Source organism: Mustela erminea, chromosome 12, assembly GCF_009829155.1.
Source record: "Mustela erminea isolate mMusErm1 chromosome 12, mMusErm1.Pri, whole genome shotgun sequence".
In the NCBI taxonomy this organism is placed as follows: Eukaryota; Metazoa; Chordata; class Mammalia; order Carnivora; family Mustelidae; genus Mustela; species Mustela erminea.
The window spans coordinates 59,787,052-59,811,823 of NC_045625.1; the positions used below are offsets into that span (position 1 = coordinate 59,787,052).

At 35.6% G+C, this 24,772-nt stretch overlaps 1 protein-coding gene across 45 annotated transcripts in view; it reads left to right on the forward strand.

The window, feature by feature from the left end:
• Positions 1 to 24,772, forward strand: part of PTPRD (protein tyrosine phosphatase receptor type D) — a 2,254,226-nt gene that overhangs the window by 2,103,060 nt on the left and 126,394 nt on the right. For 29 of the 45 annotated variants that reach the window (XM_032307482.1, XM_032307463.1, XM_032307454.1 and 26 more), the window contains 4 exons: positions 7,748 to 7,838; positions 13,022 to 13,231; positions 17,919 to 18,079; positions 24,324 to 24,335. In XM_032307482.1, coding sequence (XP_032163373.1) covers positions 7,748 to 7,838; positions 13,022 to 13,231; positions 17,919 to 18,079; positions 24,324 to 24,335 — 474 coding nt within the window. The remainder of the gene's footprint in view (positions 1 to 7,747; positions 7,839 to 13,021; positions 13,232 to 17,918; positions 18,080 to 24,323; positions 24,336 to 24,772) is intronic. The other 16 variants (XM_032307458.1, XM_032307470.1, XM_032307471.1 and 13 more) reach the window with 2 other exon arrangements.

Below are 24,772 nucleotides of genomic sequence, written 5' to 3' on the forward strand. Positions count from 1 at the left end.
CTTCTGTATTCTCTGGTAAGTGTTTTTTGTGTGGTGTAGCCCTCCCTCAGGGAAAGGCTACATTTCTTGTGAAATAGCCCTGTAGGTACGGCAGGTTCTGCCCTCAGGAATTTGTGGTGCTTCAACCTTCTATTTGGTTAGATAGACTTGGGGGGCAGAATGCGAGTTGGAAAATCTAGCAACCTCACCATTATTTAACAGCAAGTTGTGACAAAGGGAACTTCCCTGAGTCTATAGAGCAGAATTTTAGTCCGGTTGGTAAGGAAAAATGTACCGCACAGACTACACTAAAAGATAAGTGGCCAGAAGTTACCCAACGTAAGTTAATTTCATAGTAATCATTTTATATTTATGAAAAATAGAAATGAATAAAAGCATTTTGTCAAATTCCAAATGTCTTTGATCTAACTAATTTGGCTTTCAGGTTGGCCTACTTTTTCTTCTTTTAAAGAAGATATTCTTGGAAACATGGCTTACAAAGGTGCTTCATAAAATGTATGCACTATTACTAGCTTCATATATTAATGTATCATCTGTTTAAGGTTTAATGAGAAATAATTCAGCCATCACATGGTTGTCAACTGCAGTGGTAAAGATTTAAACTTGTATAGTGCTTTACAGTTTACTGAAGACATTTGAATGTTTTATTTAAGTCTCAAAATAACCCTGTGAGGTAGGTACACGTGCCATTTATGGGTGAATAAAGTGAGGCTCAGAGAGACAGCCTGGCCACAATCATAAAGCTGATACTAAGAATAGCTGTAATAATGACTGGAGGTGTGGGGGCTTACTAGTTGCTGCTCAAGGGCATTGCACACAGTAATTGATGGACTCTTCACAAGGAGGGTATTTCTCATTTTTATGGCTAAGGAAGGTTCGACACGAGTTAACATAGCCTGGCCACACAAGAGCAAAGCCAGAGAGGAAAGATTTGACCGCCGGCAGTCTGGCTCTAACGCCATATGTTAAACCATGACTTATATGAACTCTGATTTGCTGGTCAGACCAGGACATTTGTTTTTCCCCCTAGGACAATTGATAAACCATTAAGAACTCAAGGACAAGTAAGAATAGACAGAACTGGCCTAGACAATCCTTAGAATGAGGAGTCATTTGGCACATATGCAGTCAAAGATCATGGAGCAATAAGATCGGTAGTTTGTCATGAGAATTCAGATGAGAGGTAAAGGGAGAGGATTCCCAGAGCCCAGCATTGTCACCCACCATTTTATAAAAAAGGAAAATGAGGCTTGAAGCAATTAAGTAATTTTCACTTGTCCGACAACACATAGCCAAAAAGATTGAAAACCTTAATTTAAACATAGAGACTGGAAAGATCATTCAACCTGCTCTGGGTTTTCTATGGTAAATTAATTTGATTTAAAAAATATATACCTAAATGATCATAGCAAATGTATATACATATATATAAAATATGAAGTTATGCAAGGAATGACATTCATCATTAAATTCTGAGACAGATTTTGACCTCCTAGTTATATAATGAGTTTGAAAATGCTAATACATTCTGCTAATACAAAAAGCCTGGCTGAATTTGAAGAGGGACCACTACAAACACTGGAGCTCGCCTTCCCAAATAATTATATGGAGCTGGGTCCCCCTTGGTGATAACATATTAAATAAAATTAGTAAAACTTTACTTAATATAATTAAAACTCTGAAGGTTAGATTTAACCTATCTAATTAAATCTAATATACTGGGAAAACATAGCTTACTTTATAAGTAGTCAGAGCATTTGCAGATATATTGATTCTGAAGTTATTTATTTTTCTATTAATTTAATAGTTAGTCTATTTCAAAAAAAAAATGTATTTTGAGCTTAACTTCAAGCTTGAGTCAGATAGGCAAAGCATAGTGTAAACTTTAATTTTATCCATATAAAGCTGATCTATACCCCAAAACATTTTTTTTCTATTTCAAGCAAGTTCTTTCAGTTTATGTAATTTGGTTGGTTTCAATTTGTAGAGTACATCTTAGCTCCCCATTTCACTTTTCGTGTCTGTGTCATCTTTTTTTCCCCCTTATTCTCCCATGATATTAGAATAAGAATCATTACTATACTTGTAAAGAAAAGAACTTTTGAAAAAAGAAGTATATTTTCTATAAAGAGTATTTGGTCACATGACTGCTGGTTTGAAGAAAGGAGAAAATGCTGATTGAAAGTTATAGGAGGGTGCCTGGGTGGCTGAGTTGGTTAAGATATTGCCTTCTCTTCAGGTCATGATCCTGGAGTCCTAGAGATGAGTCCCACCTCAGCCTCTCTGTTCAGCAGGGGGTCTGCTTCTCCTTCTGACCCTTACCCCTTCATGCTCTCTCTCTGAAGTAAATGAATTAATTAAATATAAAAAAAAAGAAATTTATCAGAGAGAAGGGATCCCAATGTTTTGACTGCTTGATTTAGGGGACATACATGTTCTCAAAAGCCACATAAGCCACCCACTTCCACTTTTCAATGGAAAAAGAACTCAGTAATAAAACAACAGAGATTTAAAAAAAAAATCCAGGGAATTTATATGTACATTTGCTTAAGCAATAATTTCTAAATATGTCTTACATACTATAAAAATTATGGACTAATTAAGACCATATAATGGGGGAAATGGAACTAATCAGAGAGGTCAGAAAAGGCTTCAATTAGAAAGTAAAAAGTGAGTTGTTATTTTACAGAAGAGAGGAGTTAACTTTGGACTTGTGAAAGTGACAGAAGGTTCTAGGCAAATGGAACAGAATGATTAAGGGTTTAATGACAGAATAGACCAAAGTAAATAAATTCAAGAAACTGAAAGCCTATCAGAGTGTAGCTTCAAAGGGCATGGAGAGATGGATTCAGGTAAGATTCTGCTGAGTCTTATGAGACTTTGTGGCCTTTCTACTAAGTCCACTGAAATGTTTTTAAACTGGAAAGGATACAATCAATTGTCTATTGCAAAATGAAAATTTCAGAGATTGGACTAGAGGCAGTTAAGTTCAAAGATGAGAGAAAGTCAGAGGACAAAGGTAGTATGAGACATGGAAAGAGGCAGAAGTGGTGGCTGCAGGGATAGGAAGAAGCAAATGGACTATAGATAGAGTTTGGAAGTAATAGGACTTGGTGACGCTTTGGATATGAGAGAGGGAAAGAGTTAAAGCAAATCGTCAGTGATAACACCTAGTTTTATAGCAAATGGATCATGGTACAATGGTGGAAGACTTATTTTGGAGGCATATCCTTAGTTTTGTTTTAACCACAATAAATTTAAAGTGGTTTTGTGACATAGACCTGAAGATATGGAGTTGGAATTAGATAAACCTCTAGAGTTCAGAGGGAGCATTCTGGAATGAAGATATGAATCTGAAGATAATTTGCATCTAGGTGATAACTGATACCCTGAGCTAGAATGAGACCATGTAGGAAGAAGAGGGAATAAAGAGAAGTCCTTGGCCTGATCTTCAGGGATTCTCCCATTTAATAGTAAGGTAGTAGGTAATAGATTCTGTTAAAGAAATAAGGTTAATGTGGTAAGAAATGTTAAGTGGAAAACCAGGAGAATTGGGTACAGAGAAATGGCTGAGAATGTTTAATGGAGGGTCTCATTAACATTTTCAAATTCTGCTAAGAGATCACATAAGACAAAGGTCAAAACTCTTCTTTGGTACAGTCCTATCAAAGTCACTTAGGACGCTGGCGAGGGCAGTGAGGTGGACTAATGAGGTAGGAGCTAGAATATTATTGACTGGAAAGTCAGAGGACGATGAGGTAATGGAGAACAGCAAGAAACACAGGTCTCCCCAGAATTCGGGTAGTAAGAAGTAGAATAGACCAAGAAAGATGACGAGTGGGATGTGGTTCGTTCATTTTTTAAATGTTAGGTATTTATACAGGGTTGGAAACTAATAGGATTCAAAGGGGAGGGAGAAGTTGAAATACATGGGTGGGGGGTAATGACGCATAGTCAACTTCCTCAGAGAGCTGATGATGGCAACCAATTCAAGAACGTGATTGGCCTTCATGAATAGAGCCAGCCCCTCAACTGTACCCAAAGGACAGGCTATGGTTACATATAGATGCAAGTAAACTTATAGTTTGGTAGGTGGAAGATGAGAGAGTTCTAGTCTGAGTGTTTTTATTTTCTCTTTAAATAGACATAAAGCTGTCTCCCAGTGGGGAGGTAAAGATGTCTAAGGTTTATGACCAGGGGAGGGAGTCTGAAAAACTTGTACAGAATGGAAGAATGAGTAACTGAAGAAGTTGTGGTGGGATGGCCAGGCAGCATTGAAGGCCCGAAGTTGCTGAATATGAATTTACAAAATCATTGTTCCCTGTACATAATTTCTCAAGCCCTATGCAGCTCCTTGGCTTCAGGCACAGAGAAGAGCAATTACAGATTTTAGGTAATGTAGAGTGGGAGATGTGGGCTCTAGCAGAGAAGAATCAAAGATCTAAGAGCCTTGGGTAATGCATGGTGCTCTTTGGAGCTTGAAATTACCAAGGATGATGGCAGAGTTTGGGAGAAAAGGAAGACCACTGACTCTGGTGGGGGGAAAAGCGGGAAGAGGAGAGAGAGAAAGAGAGAGAGAGAGAGAAGGAAGGAATGAAAGAAGGAAGGAAAGAAAAAGGGGGTTTCTGAAGAGCTTTGTAAATGGCAAAAATCAGTGAGAGAAGATCATGATAATATAATAATAATATAGTTGAAATGTATGAACTTCAGAAAAAGAGGCACTTGTTTATTGGCTTGCTTTATGTTTTTAGGTTAAGGGGGGAGGGAAAAATACCTGAAAGAAGCAACAGTGAGCCAGGAGGGAAACCCTAGGCCCTCCATCTGAGGCTGGCTGGGTGGGGGAGGGGCATGAATACACAGACCCACATTAAAAGCCTGTGAGGGAAGCAGGGTTGTCAGGGGAAAACTAAGTTTCAGAAAAGGCAACAATTTGGGTTTTTGAAAAGCCATGGTTGCAGAGAACATGGCTGATGTGTGGATATAGTTCCAGGCCGGACTGTCTTATAATATGCGGTTCCAAATTCCTCATGCAACATTTTTTTAAATGCGAGAGCTGCTTTGACGCGGCTTTACTTTGACTGCTCTAGATGAATGCTTTGGACATCAGGAGACAGAAAAGCCATGCACATCCAGCTACACTGTTAATTACTTGCTATGGGGAAGGCTGTTCAATTCTTATCCCAGCCACAAGTTAAATGAACAGTTGGAGAGTACAGAAGAAAAGAATGGATTTTTATTTTTTTTCTGTACAAGAATAGCAACTCAAGTATGAAAGCAGAAGAAAAATTAATAGAATTCATCATCTTAACCTTGATTTCCAAGATTCAGAAAGAGGACAATGGGAGCTCTTGATAATGTGTAGTATCATTACTTTAGGTGGAGAGAAGCAGTCCTCATTTAATGCAATTTGTAGTGAAAAGCAGGTGGTTCCCTGATGAGTGTGTTTATCAAGTACATCTGCAGTATTATGTTGTGTGCTCAGTTGCAGCCCCTGTCATTCTTCTCCAGGCTCATTTAACATGATGGAGTTGTTTGACAAATCCTTCAGGTGGTAGGAGGGTAGGAAGAGGAGGAAGCTTACTCTGGATTATGAAGTACAAGATACTGGCCTCTCTCGCACACACCCCAACTCTTCCTTCTCACCCTCCTTGATCATCATGATTATTGGTGGGAAAGAAAATGATTGGGTCGGTGATGTGATTCTGGGAGTCTGTTGATTAGTTGCTCAGACGGCACCATGGAGAGAATGTTCTAGTATAGTTGTCTGGTTTGACCTGAATTCTTGATTAGGGAGAAAAAAATGTTTCACAAGCCCCTGAACTTGCATCTCAGGGAATGTCACTGAGTCCTACTTGAATAACGTAGTTCAGGTGCATTTCTCCCACGATGATGGTCAGTACTAACAATAATGGCTTCAATCAGTTTGGCGTGACTTGTCGCACACTGTGCTTTCATTTTTCATAGCGTACAACTGAGATTAAGGGATGTTAAATGATCTGCCCAAGATCATACAGCAAATTAGTGAAGAGCTTCAAATTGTGGGCCAGATGTTATCTCCAGATGCCACATTCTTCACCAAAATACTCTAAAATAACACTGTTCAATATCATGAAAGCAACATGTGAAACCTTAGATTTTTTAGTGACTATAGCAAAAAGGACAAAGAAATAGGTAAAGTTAATTTTAACAGCCTATTTTTACATAATATATCTATAATATTATCATTTAGCATATGGTCACTATTAGAAATTTATTGCCGAGATAGCTTACATTTACTTTTCATACATAGTTTTAAAAATCCAATGTCTTTAATACTGTGAACACATTTCAGTTCAGATGAGCCACATGTCTGGCTAGTGGCTACCGTATTGGACAGTGCAGCTCTAGACTCCGCTTATGGAAACTGAGTCCTTTATCACAGGGTTTTACTGAGTTTATTGCAGGTTTTGTTTTGATGGGAGTAGAAAGAGGCCTTCCTGTATGTGCTATTTGTCTCTGTGATATAACTCAGTGCAAGGTTGGTGCTGCCCATCCTGTGGTCTCTTCTCTTCCCTTTCTTCTCTTCTAAAAGTGTGTGTGCACATATGTGTATATGTTCATTTTTACAAGTCTCCACAAAATAATGGAGTTTTAAAAGTATTTTATAATACAGAGTAATAAAACAAAAAAAGAGCCAGACTATTGCCAAGGTTAAGATAGATAGATAGATATATATATCTTGGGTCATAATTTAATTTCTCTGGATTTGCCTTTTTGTTTACTGTACTTAATACAGTTTTTCAGAGAGCAAAAGGATATTATACATTTAATATATTCTATTTAATTAATATAGTATAATATAGTATACATTTAATATAATTCCTGAGAGGAAGCAATTGATGTGGTAGCCATTATACACCTATGTTTAGAGTTCTTATATAGTTACTACCAAAGATCAGGCAGAGTTACAAACCATGAATACAAGAGCAGGATATGCAGTTTGTGGAAATTGCAAAACCATTTTTCAAATAGCCTATATCTACTTGTGAATAGGTACCTTTATACTTAGTAAAATTTTGGTTGACTGTTCTTAATGAGAGTATTCAATTACTTTTGCTCTTCTTATACATTTATTTTTTGAGATCTATTTTGAAGGCCCTCAGATAGTGGTTGTCTCCAAATTTCTGCAGTATTTATCTTGAGGTTTGCAACTTGATGGGTAGAAAACAATTTTATTATTATATAACTGTTATGAAATTATAGATAATTTTATGTATTTAATTTCTTATTCAAATAAAAAGTATTTTGGGAGTATATAAATGAAATCATTGTCATCATCTGGACATTTGTATGAGCTAAGAGTAATTTTTACTATGCCGTTTCTTTAAAAAAAAAAACCCTTATAAATTGATGTCACGGAAAATACTTGGTTTGGTAGCTGGTAATGTTGGATTTCAGTGTACTAAACTTGTATGTGCCCAGCACCAGGGTCTTAACAAACTGTTTCTGCTCTGTTTACGATACCTAATAAAGAGCAGCCAACCATGGCGGTATTAACCATACAAAATCTTTGAGGTCACACATAATGGTCTACCCGTGTTATTTTTAAAATTTAACAAACAGGTGGCTATTCCTCATTAATGGGCAAGTCACTCCGTATCCATAATTTGCCTTCATTCTCAATCACTGTCTGTGGAAGATTTAAGGACATATCCATTTTCTTTTTCCTTTGATCTGACCTTATTTTTGTCTGTCCATTCTTGTGCAGAGGTTACTACATAATAATTGTGCCTTTGAAGAAATCTCGTGGGAAATTTATCAAGCCATGGGAGAGTCCAGATGAGATGGAGTTAGATGAGGTAACTATGTGTTTGTTGGCTATGTCTTTCATTAGTTACTTAATTTATTAAACATACTCTTCCTCTGTATGGAAGGAAGTCTAATCCAGGTGCTGACTTATGGCTGGCTGGTCAGCTATTGGATGATTCAGTGCTATGGAGCTGGTAACCTCTAGGGATCCCAACAAAGAACTTTTTGCTTTAATTAAAAGACATTTAGCTGCAGTAAATCTTACAACGTGTCTAATCTTTGCTGGTTTTAATATTTTGCCCCTTGCCTCTTATAAGACATGATGCAAGGTGTGGAAGTTGAAGTGAATTGTGAGCAAAGACTTAATCATCATTGTTATGAACTCCAAGGTCTGCTTCATTAGTGTAGTTTTAGCTGAAGCTGTTACAAGTGCTAAATCGCGATTTGCACCAGAATTCAACATCTGACCTGCTATGCGTTCTTGACCAGTTTCTCACAGAATTACACTGATTAGCATGTTTGCCTTATCCTATATTTTGTGGTATTTCAGAATCAAATATGCATTCAACCTCAGGGACAAAAAAAAAGAAAGAAAAGAAACACATTCCCAATTCTGAGCCAAGAAAGAAATATAGAACAAAAACCAGAGCACACACTGAATAGTATGATTTTAATTTCTGAAATCTTACAACAATAGTAGATGCATTTTAATTAATACTCTTTTTGCAAAAAATAAGTTTTTTTGCAAATTAATACATAGTAGGAAGAATAAGCCCTATGTATTATATATTTTATTTAGATGGGAAAACTGATCAGAAATGTTAAGCCATATCCCCAAAGGTCCAAGCAAGTTAATGGCTGTGGTTCAGTCAAATACAGGAGAAACTTTGCTATTTTAACATGATGCTGGTTTGAATCACTTCAGAAAGCAAATTAAAAGGTCCCCATTTGGGGACATATGAGATTTTTATTTGGGGACATATAACCTAAGCTACATCTTATAGCCCAACTTGTTGTATCCAAGTATTTTCTCCACCTTAAATTAGTGCAAACACAGCAAGAGAAAGTAGAAATTCCTTAGCTGCCGTACAGGGAAGAGATGTTTATTTCATCCATGTCTGCACTACGGAGACTGTGATCTGATATATGAGGTCTGTTAGCTTCTTTCGGCAGACATACACCCTCTCTAGACACATGGTTCATCTTCACCCACTTCATTTATCTGAGTTAAACTTGATTGAGTTCATAAGGGGAGATGAGTTCAAGGTTAGAATTATGTTTTTATTTCAGTATTTTATGATTACATAAGCATTGGAGGGGTATAATTTGGGATAAAATTTCAATAATGTCAATTAATTTATGTTATAATTTTTTCTGTTAATAAAGCAGGAACAAAATCATTTGAACAATATGAACAAAATCATTCCTATGTTAGAGGAATAGTAATCTCCCATCTGAATGTGAAATGTCAACTGATCTTTTGAGAATTTTTTTTAAAGATTTTTATCTATCTAATAGAGGGACAGAGAATGAGTGAGAGAAAGAGAGAGAGAGAGAGAGAGAGAGAGAGAAGGGGTAGGAGGAAGGGCAGAGGGCGAAGCAGACTCCCCACTGAGCAGGGAGCCCAAAGTGGGGTTTGATCCTGGGACTCCAGGATCATGACCTGAGCTGAAGGCAGCCATTTAACCAACTGTGCTACCCAGGTACCCCCCCCCGCCTTTTAAATTTAAATTCAATTAGCCAAAGTATAATACATCATTAGTTTTTGATAGTCAGTGATTTATTAGTTGAGTATATCCCCCAGTGCTCATCATATCATGTTCCCTCTTTATAGATGATCCTTTTGTAAAATTTCGAAGTAAGGCATGCTTTTACTTGAAACTGACTAATCAGTTAATTTTGAGATTGATATTACTTACTATTTTAATCAGCTCTTGAATAAATTACTGAATTTAAATGTAAAGGTAACTTGTAGAATCTATGAATCTTTCCTCCTGTTAAAAGCAAGAAACAGAGCGCCTGGGTGGCTCAGTGGGTTAAGCCTCTGCCTTTGGCTCAGGTCATGATCTCAGTGTCCTGGGATTCAGTCCTGTGTCATACCCCCCCAACCCCCCCACCCCCCATGGTGCTCCCTACTCAGCAGGGAGCCTGCTTCCCTCTCTCTCTCTGCCTCCCTCTCTGCATATTTGTGATCTTTGTCTGTCAAATAAATAAATAAAATCTAAAAAAAAAAAAAAAAGAAAAAGCAAAAAACGAGTTACCAAAGAAGTAAGATCCAATCCAAAAATGATGTCAAATACTTTTAAATAATAACCTTTTCCTAGAAGTAGAACCATTTGCTAGCAATAGGAAGCTGATTCTTTTTTATAGCCAGGTTTTAACCTCCAAAATGCACGGCAATGCTAATGGATTAAAGTATAGAGCTATATGACATTGAACTTTCCTGCAATTAAATTCTATGGGTCTGTGCTGCTGATTCCCATAACAAAGGGCCATTTTAATCATCCCACAAGTTGTGGTGCATTAATCTGTATAATAGTTTGATAAAGAACATTTATTAATTCAAAATTTTGGGGTCAGGATGGGTTGTTTCCCACTTTTCTTACCAATATAATTGAGACCACATTGTAGAATTAATGGTGGAAGAAATAAGATATGCATTGACTGGAAAATGAAAATTATTTCTGATAAAAAACTAAAGCCCTTGATATATCTTTTGGAATTACCTCCAATACATTTTGTAGCTATTGTGTAGGGGAACAAATGAAACTAGGCTATGGCCTCACTTTATGCTTACTCATCCAGTTTCTGATCCCTACAGACATTTTTCCCCCTATCATGGCTAATAAAAGCATTGTTGTAATTTTATCTATAGCTTGGTACTGCCAGCTTTGACAAAGCAGTGTTCCTTTCTTAAATGAATTTGACCAAGTGATTTTTTAGAAAGGCCTATAATTCAAATCATTGAAACTATATCATCGAATATAATGGTGGCCTAAGGGGATTTCCACATGTATGCTTCACATCTAGGCCCATAAAAAATGGAAAGAGGCTTCCTAAACAGAGTTACTCTCAATATTATCTTCTGAGCTCATTCATCCTTTGTCTGGAGATAATCTCCACATAATAAATTCATGCACTGGAACTTCTGTTGTCAAGGTCAGACTGGGCAGAGCAGACGTTCATAGTCAAACTGAATTTTGGACAGAATGACTCAGAAAATATTAGTTATATTTAATTCAGGGCAGGTCTTATACTATATCATAAGCTTTTTGTTGCCTTTACTTCAAAGGCTTGCTGCTAAATGATGTGGTCATTTGTATTTGTAACTTCAACATACTGGGTAGCTTTGGTGTCATCTAAGCATGCTTGACCAATGTAAAGTATAACACAGGAAGCATCCTGCAGAAATTAGAGCAACCTATAGGGGCAGAGTTGATATTCCAGGTTTGACCTTAAGGAATGGCCACATTACATCTAAGGAGCACCAAAAAATCCAAATATTTTATTCTAAGGTACTTCCTCTAAGCCTTCTAAAGAAACCTTAGCAAAAAGGTACTTGTGGGGATGATGACAGTGATGTGGATGAATTATGACAGTTGCATACGTGTGAAATATGGATAAAATCAAGGTAGGGTTTGATCAGTGAAGTGGAAGAGGGGAACATAGTAACATAAACAACTGATGGTAAATATTTCTGATTTAACCAACTTCAAAAAGCTGTTCAGCTCATCTGTAGTACATTTATCCTTAAAGTAATGGCTCATTGTTTACTACATATCAATAATAATATTCATAATGACTTTTCCAATATACTCTTAAATATTTTGTATCAGAATTTTTAAAAAATAACATGTTATAGTTCATGTAATTTTCATTGCATCAAAAAACACAAAGGTAAAGAAAATATTAGAGCATTATAAATTGAATTCAAAACAATGTGGGCACAGATGACCTGTATAACCCAAAGAGTGTTCACATGTTTGATTTGCATTTGGCCAGCTGAATGCATTTATAATCCTGTGTAGTATGCCATCAGGTTCCCAACATAAGGATTTAACGTTTGCTGTATATAGACTCTGCAGCCATTATCACAGAAGCCTGGCCTTGGGAGCTAAGCAAATATCACTCCTTTGGTTTTTGATCTGTGATTCCACTTATATAACAAGAGTAGCAAATAATTTCACCATAATGTTCCCATTAGTACCTTAACTTTATTTATTGAGTTAAAGACAATTTTCATTCAAAAAAAAAAAAAAAAAAGGCATCACAGACTGCTGTAAACCTTTTCCCTGGTTACGCCTTGTGAAATACCAATACATTTAAGGGAAGAAGACAAAGCTAACTTCAACATTACTTTGAAATCATTTATCATGAAATACCACTAATATAACTTTCTAATGAAAAAGGTGAAGGCCAAACAGGAATATTGAAACATAAGTTCTACCTTTTTATTTTAAAGATACATGAAGGATTTTTGTGTACATGTGTATGTTTGTTTTCTTCAGGGTAATATTAAACTTAATGTTTATCTACCCTGCCTCTTTCACCTGGGAAGAAAATTCAACGTCTCCAAGGAACTATCAGCTCCAGAAAAGTTAATGTGACTATAAATGGGAGGAATAAACAAAAAGGTTATTTAAGGAGCTAAGAAACCAAGTCAAGCCACAAATTATTAAATGAGTGACAATGTCTATTTAAAATAAGTTTCAATTAAAACTTGGTCATTGGATTCTATTTCTGGTGATTTGAGGGAATTTGTATTGTATAAATGATCTCATTACTAAAAAGCATCTAACCTCTCCCCAAATTGATCATAACTGATGGCTTCAAATGAGGTTACTATTTGTTTGATAAGTAGCAGTAATAAAGCCTGCATGGCAGGCTTTTGTGAATCAAGCTGACTTTTTATTTAGGTTATAATGCACTCTTGCCCTTTGAGAAGATTTCGTTAGGGTAGACAATCATATGAACTACCATTGAAGGAAGGGTCTAATCATCCTGTGTTTTAGCCTGGCCCTTGCAAGAGCAGTCTAACACCTTACTTTAACAGCAAGACAAGCATTTGAAATATAGAACTGAGATTTAGTGATGCTGACATGGTTCATGAAATGTGTACAAATTGTATTTGAGCTGTTCCCAGGCCTGAATTAATTTCTCCCATTAAATAGTCATTAAGTTGGGTTATTGTTGTTTACATTTCTTTTTCTGTTTCCCACTTTTTTCCCTTAAGCTGCTTAAAGAGATATCTAGGAAACGCAGAAGCATCCGATATGGGAGAGAAGTAGAATTAAAGCCATATATTGCTGCTCACTTTGATGTTCTTCCTACTGAGTTCACCCTGGGGGATGACAAACATTATGGTGGGTTTACAAACAAGCAACTCCAAAGTGGTCAAGAATATGTCTTCTTTGTGTTAGCGGTGATGGAACACGCAGAGTCTGTAAGTTAATTGTTCTGGCATCTCTTTCCTTTGGTATTCTTCCTTATTTCACCAGAATATGGCTATTTAGGGAGAGTATGTAGATATATTCACCCTAATTATTTCTCATGAACTCCTAGTTATTTCTCATGAGCTATCATTAACTTAAATGGAGCAACTACTCTTTAAATACTGCTGAGTAAGCTGCTTGAGATTTCATAATAAACAAGGCCATGTCTCTAATGACATGGAATTTAGGTGGACTTTATGGCTTCTGAAGTGTCAAATTGTTAGGATATTGTTCTTGAAACCATCAATGTGACACATACGGAAAAGAGGGTGATACCCATCACTGCTCAAAATCTCCTCCGTCGTCCTTTAAAAATGTTCTCAGAGAAGTTCATTTGATTGCAATAGGAACTATCAAGTTCTGCAATTAAACATAGTGTATTTCCAGGTATTCAAAAATACTGATTGAGGGTGATTGTGTTTTATTCTCCTGCAGCTGCCAGCGAGCCCACATTTTCTACCCAGATTCATAGGAAGGTCTATCTAGGAAAAAGGCAAGCACAGTCAGCTTCTTTAATTATAGCAATTTACCAATGGCTTTATCAGTGAAAAGCCAAGAATGTTAGAAAATAATTCAATAAAACAGAGAATTCCTAAGGTACTCTAAATAATGAGTTGTCTCCTTTTATGTAATTCATCTTGCTCTTATGTCGTTTTATGCTTCAGCTGCTGTACTGTTAAAAAGGAGAGAGAGGGAGAAAGAGAGAGGGAGGAAGAGAAATTGTAGCTGGGAAGGGGGGGTGGATTTGGAAGTGGCAGTTCACATTAACATTTAATATACATATTCTAATATCTTTCTAATAGGCGCCTAAAACTGACAGGCGTGGCAGCTCGATTGGGCCAGTCACTTCCCGTATAGAGGAAGCCTGAGATGTATCAAAGATTTCTTCACCTCAGGTGTTAGCATATACAGTGGGGCTTCTCTTCAAATGACTGAAGGAATTCCCCTGTGGAAAATCAAAACACAAAGGCAGCCTTTATGCCTGGTTTACCTTTGTGCACAGAATGTCATTTGAAAACAAAGTGACAGGCTCCCTGGAATTTTAATGCACGGATATGCTTTCTCTTTTTAGTTGAAGGTTTTAAGTCAGAACATCAAGGGAATAGAATGTTAGAAATCATCTTTTTCTTTTTTCTTTTTAATGGCTTTTAGATATTTGAACTAATTTTCTTTGCATAGCTCTAAGACGTTTTAGAAAGCACATTCAGACCATTGAGGCAGATCAGAGAATTCAGCAAAGAGAAGCCTCAGCGGACAGTGCGGGCTGATGGCACCACTGTCAGAGACTCTGGTTTGAATTCTCCCAGATGTTCCTAGTGTTTAGATATATAACCAGTGATGAAGAGTCTACCCCATCCCTTAGTATGTCATTTCACTGTCTCATTAATTATGCAATTTGGACTTTTTCCAAATAAATTATCTGAATTGTTCCTTTCCTACATCAACTTTCTCAGCAGTGTTCTTTATGTGCGGTTTTCAGGCTAGCACCTACTTTACAGAGAAAACTTGTATCTAACTAGTATAATGTTGGTAGTCATGCCATCAAGGTTTTATGAAAAATAGTTAAGCACCTAACCACTCCCAGGCTAGGCTGAGAATTTTCATAGAAAATACCACCCCCCCAAAAGATGTGAGTTTTTCCTAGTAAATTACTGCCTCATATTAAGAGTATCGGAGGACTGGTTTAGAAAGACCAAAGGCTATCACCCCCATGCTTTGAACAAGTTTTAATTTTCATGAGGCTAGTATCATTTTATGGTTTGGTTTTGTTTTCTCTTCATTTTCACATGTCTCTATTTCCTGATTGGGGATGAAAGTCTGTGTGTTTTGGGAAAACCTCTGCCTAGATTTGTATCTTGGTTGACCAAGATGATTATCTCAAAGACCCTTGGTAAAGAATTTCAAATCACAGAGTTTTGTTTACTTTTGTCTGCCAAACAGTTTGAGTGTGACCTACAAGATAGAAAGGGGAAAGCATAAACCAAAACAAACAATTATGCTTATGTAAAGAATCCTGTTTCTTGGATATTTAGTGTCTTTGCCAAGTCCTTACACTGTACATATCCTTTTTTTAGCTGCTTCTGAGAAGGATGGAAATGTACTGAATTTTTATCTTTTGACACATTAGCAAATCTGGAAATGTAGTCAGTCTCTTTCCTAAGTACAATGGAGAAAGTGGGATAGAAGAATAGAAAACAAACATTTAGGTGGGTATATGCCCTCCAGATTGACCATTAAGCTTGCTGCACTTAAATTCAGAATCTATGCCCTAAATTAATTCTTTAAATGTGTATGAAAAAAAATAGATATACTTCATATTTCATGGAGAAATGAGAATATTCTCCATGTCTTGATAAGATCAGCCATTTGAAAATATGAACATGTTATTTGCTGAAGATTTACTGGGAACCCATTAAGTGCAAACCTCTGTGCTAGCTATTTAAGTGTACAAACACAAACAGTATATAAATCCCTACTTTCCTGGAGTTTATAGTTTCATTAAAGGAAATAAGGTGTATGCACACATACAAAAGGAAAATAGAGTTTGATGAATACCGTTAAAAAAGAAATAAAGGACTACTAAATAAAAGAAATAAAATAAATAAATAAAAGAAATAAAATAAAGAAATTTTCAAAATTATTTTTACCTATATTTTGTGAAATGATTGATTATTTCCAGTTATGGAGCGATAGCTTCCCTGGAGGCAGTATTTCAGTAGGGTCTTGGAGATCAGTCAGATTACAGGAGCTAAATGTTGTGGAACTTGTGAAAGAGTTAAAGAGAGAGAATTGAGCATGTAGTGAATAGTAGGGAGAAGCTCACTATGCTGAAAAATGTTGTGTGTGATACAGAAGGTTAAAACAAAATCATAGAGGCCCTTAAAATCCATGCTAGAATGTCTATGGCTTATTTAGGAATCACCAGAGAGCCTCCTGAAGGTTTTATAGCTACAGTTTAGGATAATAACTCTAGCAGCAGTAGAGACTGGTAGAGGAAAAAAGAAACTCTTGGTATGCTCTGGGTGGGCAAGAATGAGGTCCTGAAGAAAAGTGGTACCCATGAGACTGGGAAGAGTGTAGAGTGACCTGAGGGTCATTGGCAGAATAAATTCAGTAGTTTTTCATTCCTAGGTATTGAGAGGATGAGACAAATTAGCAAGTTGAAAGGAAGGTCTATCCAGGAAGTTGGGAAATGGTACATGCAATTCTTAACTTTCAGGTAGATGTAAGAATCTCTAGTAGTAATTGGAAATGAAGGTCTGGGACTTAGCGAAGTTTCTGACTTTAGAAACATTAATCAGGAAGTAATCTGCACAGAAGCTGGTAGTTAAAGGTAAGGATGGTCTTGGCAGAGAAGGGAGAACATGAGTAGCAGAAAATAAAACTTACAAATTCTGACACAGAATGGATTCGGAGGTGGTCATGATCAGTTGGCAAGATTAGAATGCAACCAGTTGAATAAAGAAGTAGGAGATTCAGTGGAGGAGTTTCAAATAAGGCTCAATCTTCTAGGGAAAATCTGGAAAAGATATCTGGAAGGGAATGAATAATGATAATTTGATTTAGCAAATGAGAAAGCAGAGCAAGTGGTAGTGCTGGAGTGAGAAGAGATGAGGAGCTAGTGGCAGGACAGGTGGGGCAGCACATAGGTGTGGATTGGTCTCTATTGGAGAAAGAAAGTCTAGGGATCTTATATGGGGGGACAGAGTCAAGAGAATACTATACTAAGCCTGAAATGAGACATAGGATGTTATAAAAAAAAAATGTTATAATACTCAGTCCATTCCTTCACCAAGTAACTATATATTTTTCCCAAATTCATTTAGGGAAAATTAACAAATATAATTATGTATTTGAAGTGTACAACATGATGATTTGATGTACAATGTACATTGTGGAATGGTTACCGAGATCAAGATCATCAACCTATCCATCTGCTCACATAGTTAACTCTTTGTGTGTGTGTGCGTGTGTGCTGAAAAATACTTAACATCTACTCTCAGCAATTTCTGAATATATAATACTGTGTTATTAACTATAGTCACCATGCAGTACATTAGATCCTCAGAAGTTCTTATAACTGATGTTTTGTACCCTTTGACCTACATGTCTCCATTTCCCCTTCCCCAAATACTGACATTTTTTCTATAAAGATTTACTTTTTAAATTTGTTCTCCTTAACTGGCTGATAATGTCGTTAGGGCTGAAACTATAATATTTCTGTTGATTTTCACATAACATGTAATACCTTGGCACAATGTAAATGCTCATTGAACATTTTGTAAATGGTTAACTGTTTTCATTTACACTTCATAAGACCATTTAATATGTCATATATAGATCCCAAAGAAAATGTGTCTGCAGAGTAATTTATACCACCAAAAATGATTTTATTAGAAAATAAAATTTTCCTGTACAAGGAAATTTACATTGCAAGAGCTCTTTACCTTTTCCTCCTTCCTCCCTTTTCTCCCATTTCTTCTCTCATCCTTTTCCCTCCCCTCCTTTCTCACTGACATTGTTTCATACACTTAACATCGCATCCACTAAGTTCTGAATTTTTGCTTCTTCTAATGGTATAGATATACGTGAGAAAACCATTAGTTTATAAGTAATACAGACTCTGTTTTTCCTCAGAAGATGTATGCAACCAGTCCCTACTCTGACCCTGTTGTGTCAATGGATCTGGATCCACAGCCAATCACAGATGAAGAAGAAGGCTTGATCTGGGTTGTAGGTCCTGTCCTTGCGGTGGTCTTTATCATCTGCATTGTCATTGCTATCCTTCTTTATAAAAGGTAGGTTTGCCCAATGTTTCTATTGCAGTCTTGGTAATCCTTCTATGGTCATTATGTGGTTACTATTAATGAAGTACTTCGGTGTAGTCTCCACAACCATTGGAAAATGTTTCCATTGGATTAGAATGAAATGTAAAGATTGTGCTGTTTCAAATCCCATTCAAGTGTGGTATAGACTTTCTTGACCAGCATTCATGGATCCTAGCCTTGGTTTTATGAGCTACTTTATGCATTAGGAGCACTTTGCATGGCACTTTGCAAGAAATGAGTACATTCATAAGCAGATAATTCCAAACTTGCATCTGAAAGCTTTAGATGATTAATTGCTCAATTTCAACATGGTTTTAGAAATGCTATTACAAACCTACACATTTATTCCCATTCCACATGTCTAATGAGTGCATGAGCTAAGATTTTTTTTTCCTGTAGCTATTTCTCAAAACATTGAAAATAGCTAAAATTTGAAGATAAAGGAAGGAAAAATGTGAAGAGAATTTTTTTTAATCTTTCTCTTTCTATAATCTTTATTCCAATAGTGAATTCTATTTGAGTCCAAGAAGGAATATAAGGTACTGTTTTCCTTTAAAAAACTAAAACCACAACTTAGACCTTTATACTCCCAAGTTTTGATCCAATTTAGTGTCTTTGACTACAATCAGAATGCAGATAATCCACATGTACCACCATGTTTTCTGATCTTCCACACTTTATCAGTTACATTTCTGCCTTATTTAGAGTAAGCTAGATTTCTCCCCTAGTCCCAGTCAGTTGGAAAGGGTACATTAGTCATTCTTTCCCTAAATCCTTTCTGACTTACAAAGTATATGATCTTAAATATATAAAATTATAAAAATTAACATATATAATAAATTCTCTTAAATGTGTAGAATGGCTAAATTATAAATTATCTCCCTTTATATCACTTTTTTCTTTTCTTCCAATCCAAATTTTATTTTTATGAAACTTTAATCTATGTTCCCATTTTTCTTTGTAGGATGTCATCTTTCAGAATGCTACTGTGAAGATGATATCTTCCCTGTACTGTGAAATAGCCTCCTCCCCCATAAACTTGACTTTCAAAATCAGATGAGAATGTCTTTGTTTTGATTCTTACTCACATGCTTCATCTGATAATCTTGTTTTCATTATCTCTTTTTCTTATTTATCTAGCTCCCTTCACTGGGTTTATATTAATTATTTCTACCTATATTCTTTTGTTAACCATGTTCTTCTTATGTTCCTAAAATAGTCTTTTTTTTTTTTTTTAATAACCACTTCTCAACTTAAAAAAATATCCTTTAAGACACTTGTCCTTTACAAAACTTTCTCTTAACAGGCTGTGTTCCATTTTATTTCAATGTAAAGAGAGGATTGAAAGAGAAGAAAAATTAAAGAAGGAAGTTTATAACCATAACCTATTAAATTGCCTCTCCTATTTTAGACTTAGGAAGAAGGAAAAGAAATATCCATCATTTTTTTTTTTTTTCTGATCACTGTCATCACTCAGTTATCCACACAATAAGATGGCTGAAAAAGCAAGTAATTTAAGGCCAAACTCTCTCTTAGACGATGGTTTCAATCTCCCCATCCGCATATTATATCAGTGTGTATTGAGTTGTGTCTCTTGTGGGCAGGAAGTACAAGGTGCCCACATGCCCCAGAACAATAACAAATCCTGAGTGGGTCCAAGCAGGAGCTGATATCCTGTGCTGTTTATATGCTACACTCATGACCAGAAAAGAATATAAAAATAAAAGACTAAAAGTAGAATTATCTTTGTTTTCTGTGATATATATTTAGATGGCCAAATCCTGCTGTGGGAGTCAGATCAGAAAGTGCTTGTGGATGGTTACATTTCTAGACCATGGCACGTGACATTTTGTGATTTTCCAAAATGAACAAAATGCTTGTTGTATTTTTTTAAGTTGTGTTTCATTTGGCTATATCTGGCTATCATTAAGTCATGTCACTTTACAGAGATGCGTGTGGCATTTTTGAGTTATGTAAATGTGAAGAAATAATATTATAACCTTGATAATTTTTTAAAGATTTATAATTTAGTGTTCCTTGCCTGATGTGCATGTGCTTGAGGAAAAATTCAACTCGGTTATATATTTTTTTCTAATCCTTCAAAAAAAGCATCACATTTAAAGATTTTATGACTCTGTTAAAATAGAGTTGCATTTTAGTGTGTGCATATGTAAGCATGGTCTAATGCAATTGTTGGGAAATGCACACATCCTCGAATGCTAAGTATATTTAGCCAACCATCTGAAGGCCCATGAAGCGTTTCTGAAATAGAAATGCTTGCTTCAGCAGTAAAGAACATTCCTGACTTGAAATTCAAGTAGACCCAACAATGTCCTTCTTGATTATCATGATGCAGTTCAAGAAGAAATCTTCTGTAGGCAATGAATAGTGTCTTTTATAGCTTAGATTCTGAGCAAAGTTAATTATATAATAAATACTTCATTCCTCTTTTTAGGTATCTTTCAGTTTATACATAGGTCATCAGTAATGACTCAGAATTGAATATATCATTATTATTATTGTTATTAAATATTATTAACTCACATTATCTTGATAATACCATTTATCACACACACCTGCTTACTAAACTACTTGCCATAGGAGTAGGTCTAGAGCTGTGGATGGGTTATTCATATAAAAAAGCATATTTTATACATCTGTGTAAGGAGACAAGACTTATTCTTGTTAAGAATATTGATGTGAAACTAGTACACTCTTTTATCTGGCATTATATTTATATGACTTTAGTTTTAATCTAGTAATTTGTAAGCCTATAATACATTGATAATCAGTGACAAAACATCAACTGAGGCTTTATAAGAACCCTGAAATTCCTGCTGAACCATAAGAAAATTAAAATATATTTGGTAGGTCTTTAGTGTAATGAATTCTCTTGCCCTGTGATTTTTTAAATTTATTCTCTATATATGATGTACACAAGCTTTCAAAATGTGAATCATAGAGATTAGATGGTAGGAAGGATTAGAAAAACACTGATCAGGGAATCAGGGAACCTGAGTCCTAGCTCTGTGACTAGGTAACTAATTGGGGCAGAAATTCACGTTAACATTCTGGGCCTCAGTTTCCTCGTTTATGAAGTAAGTATGTAGACTAGATAATTGAACCTTTTTAATAATAATGTTCTTTGTGTAAACCTGGTGATTCACAGACCTGTACCCCTGGGGATAAAAATATATGTTTATAAAAAAATAAAAAAATTTAAAAAAAAAGTCAAAAGACAAAAAAAAATACATTTAATAATATTTTCAAAACTGAAAACAATTCTTTATGTCATAACTATAACTAACATAACCAGTAACTATTAAAGTAGTAAAACACATTGATATGTATGATCCTATCTGTGTTCACACAAAATAAAAATGGGCATGATGACTGACTGGAAAAAAAAATAATAATGTTCTTTAATCTGACAACATAAAAACCTAAATAATAGAATTATTGCTATAACATTTATGCTTCCAGTGTATATATGTTTTTAAAATATGACTCCAGGTTGTTCTCCATTTATCCACCCCACAAAAAAGAAAATAAAAGAAACCATAAAACAAATGAACACTTAGATATCCATCTATTCAGTATACTTGTTCCATGTGTAAGGCTTTTTAGTCATTAGTTCTAGCATGGTCCAGGAATTATTTATATAGAATATATTTAGAAAATAAAACGTTAGCCTGACTTTATGGGAATGAATTTCAAGATGGATGAGAAGTATTTATTATGAACTATGGAAGAAAAGAAAATATGGACTAGGAGTTCAGAAGGATCTAAGGCACTATTTAAACAAAATTAACATCTTTAAAAAGTAATAGTCAAACTTAAATAGATATTGTGGAAAGAGTGAATAATTCCCATGTCCACCTGTAGATGTTCATGTATGAAAGCCATGGGATAGATGGGACGAAAACACAGACTTCAGCTTTTGAAGCTTTCCCCCAGTTGCATCATTAGCCACTCTCTGTGGACTGTGCCTTACTAGTCTTCTCATTGTGTGCCAACTTTATGCATATTTCCAAGATGTCATCAAGAAATAAATACAGATCAGGACATTTTGAGATGCTACGGAGAAGTATATTGCCATGTCCAACCACACTGGACAATGCTGATTGATTCTGCCTTCTGGCCTTTGAGTAGATCCTTCTATATACCTGAAATGCCTTTCCTCTGACTCCCCATCCTCTTTTCTTGGCCTGGCCAACTCTGAAACATCCTTTAGAAGTAATCTAAGATGCCACCTATTAAAAAGTCTTTCTGGGTGCCTCCCTCTTGCCTTGTTCCCTTTACCTGTTCAGGCTCCCCTAAGGGTGTTCCCTCGTCTATATTCTTCTGTTTATGGATGTCACAGAACCATCACATTACTGGACTTGCTCATATCCTTGTCTTTCTTGCCCCCACTAAATTGTATGTCAGGGATTCTGTCATTTCCCGTTATCCCTTATGCCTAGTAGATTGCATGGCACAGAGGGTTAATGAGTAATCAAACTTATATCAATTGGATAGTATCAACAAAGTCCAAACTCCCTCCCCTCTGCTTGTTTACTCCATCATACAATACCACCTTCATGTTGACTGGCAAGAGCTATAAGAAAACCCTCAGCCTATAATTTAAATTCATATGTTCCTAAAGCCTTCAAACTTAGATACTTGCACCAAATATATATCCATGTGTGTGGTGGGTCTGACATTTCTGTGGAAGGAGTAAATCACACACCAACTATGCATTTGTTCACCAGAATACTCAGCCTTTTAATATACTAAATTGATAATTCACTAAGAAATTCTCTTCCATGCAAAGAAATAGATTCTCCTACAACTGACTCATTAAATATCTCCTGGATTAGAAATGAGCAAGCTAGTGATTCCTAGGTGGCTCAGTCAATAAAGCATCCAACTTAATCTCAGCTCAAGTTTCGATCTCATGTTCATGAGTTCAGGCCCCGTGTTGGGCTCTATGTTGGGCACAAAGCCTCCTTAAAAACAAAAACAAAACAACAACAGCAACAACAGCAAACAAAAAACAAAAAGATGAACAACTTAGAAACATATGTATATGATTTTTAAAACCTGGGGCACTAGGTAAATCATTTTAAAATGAAGAATACAAAGAATTAACCAGTGTGTTTGATATCGCTTTCATTATTCACTTTGTATGTGTGTGTCTGTACAATTTAAATGTGGATTTTGTATTTTTGAAAGGAGATAGACCTTAAATCCAGATTCTTTAGCCACTCAAGTATATATTTCATTGGCATTAAGGCAGACTTAGTATCTCTGTTTTGGATTTGAGAATGCTCCAAATATTTGGCAATTTACCTCACCATGGAGATTATTTAGATTAAGTTTTCAGGTAAAAGTTTTATTCTCTACATAAAGAACATAGTTATTTAACAATGCACATATTATCACATGAGCATGAGCTAAATGTATTCACAGACAGCAGCACCTCTTTGACTAGGAAAATATCTGTCATGTCCGTGGCTGGTAATAAAAGACTTTCAGGATTAGCCCAGCAATATAGATGGGTCATGCTCTGTAGATTTATAGTGATGAGTATTTCTTTTTCCAAAACTGAAAATGTATTTGATCTTCTATTGGAAAAAAGATTTATGATAACCATACTTGTCAAAAGGAGTTTGGAGAAATTATTTTTGCCACTTTATTACCTCATATTGTATTATACCATTGTGCACATATTTTGTGCAGTTCAATGCAATTTGCAGATATTTTATATAATATTTATATTTTATAAGGAATAACATACCTCTTAATTGAAGATTTTGTTTTAGATGAACAAATTTCTTATATGGAATTATGTTGTATTCCCATTAAGTACATTAGTAGTTTCCTCATGGCATGTCTTATAAAAAGCATATTATATCTCTATCATCAAACACTTTCTGGGAAATAATTAATGGTGGCGATATTATGCAGGTTGATGAATAAAAGTGAATGTGACATTAACATACGCACAAAAAATGTTTTAGTTAGTTATGTACCCTCATGTCCTCCATTTAATTCATAATTAGAGACCGTTAAAGTTTTGATACACTGTCATTTCCCAATGTGTGTTAGTTAATGTGTCCCTGCTGGTGAGCAGTGTTTCTTAAATCTTGATTGTCATAGTTACTCTTGTTACTACTGGCCAACTAACATTTAGCCTTTCTTTTTCTTTTTTTGCTGCATTAAAATGGAGCAGTAAACCTGACAGGTGAGGAATAGAGAACAAACCCCTTTAATGCTCAGTACTAGATACTGGTAGCCTTTGGAAGTATTGAGGGGGTGAGGGTGGAAGTTGGATATAAAAGTAGAAGATGAACAAAGCCCAGTTTATAAAACACTAAAATGATTCGTATTAAAATGATTCTAGGGAAAATAAATTAGTTTGTCTATATGAAAAAAAAAAACAAATTATCCAAATTTAGAAGGTAATGAAACCAGTCTGGATTTTGTTTTAATGAGCATTTGTACGTGTTAATGTGTCTGCAGAACAGAAATGTGAGGTGTCCCATAAAACGTTTGTTTTGTTTTGTTTGTTTCTACTCAAGACCGATATTTTAAGTTTGATCTGAGACCACCTCCTGATACAGGAACACAACTGGCATTTTCATATCCTGCAAATATTGGTGACTGTGCCTCTGTGAAAAC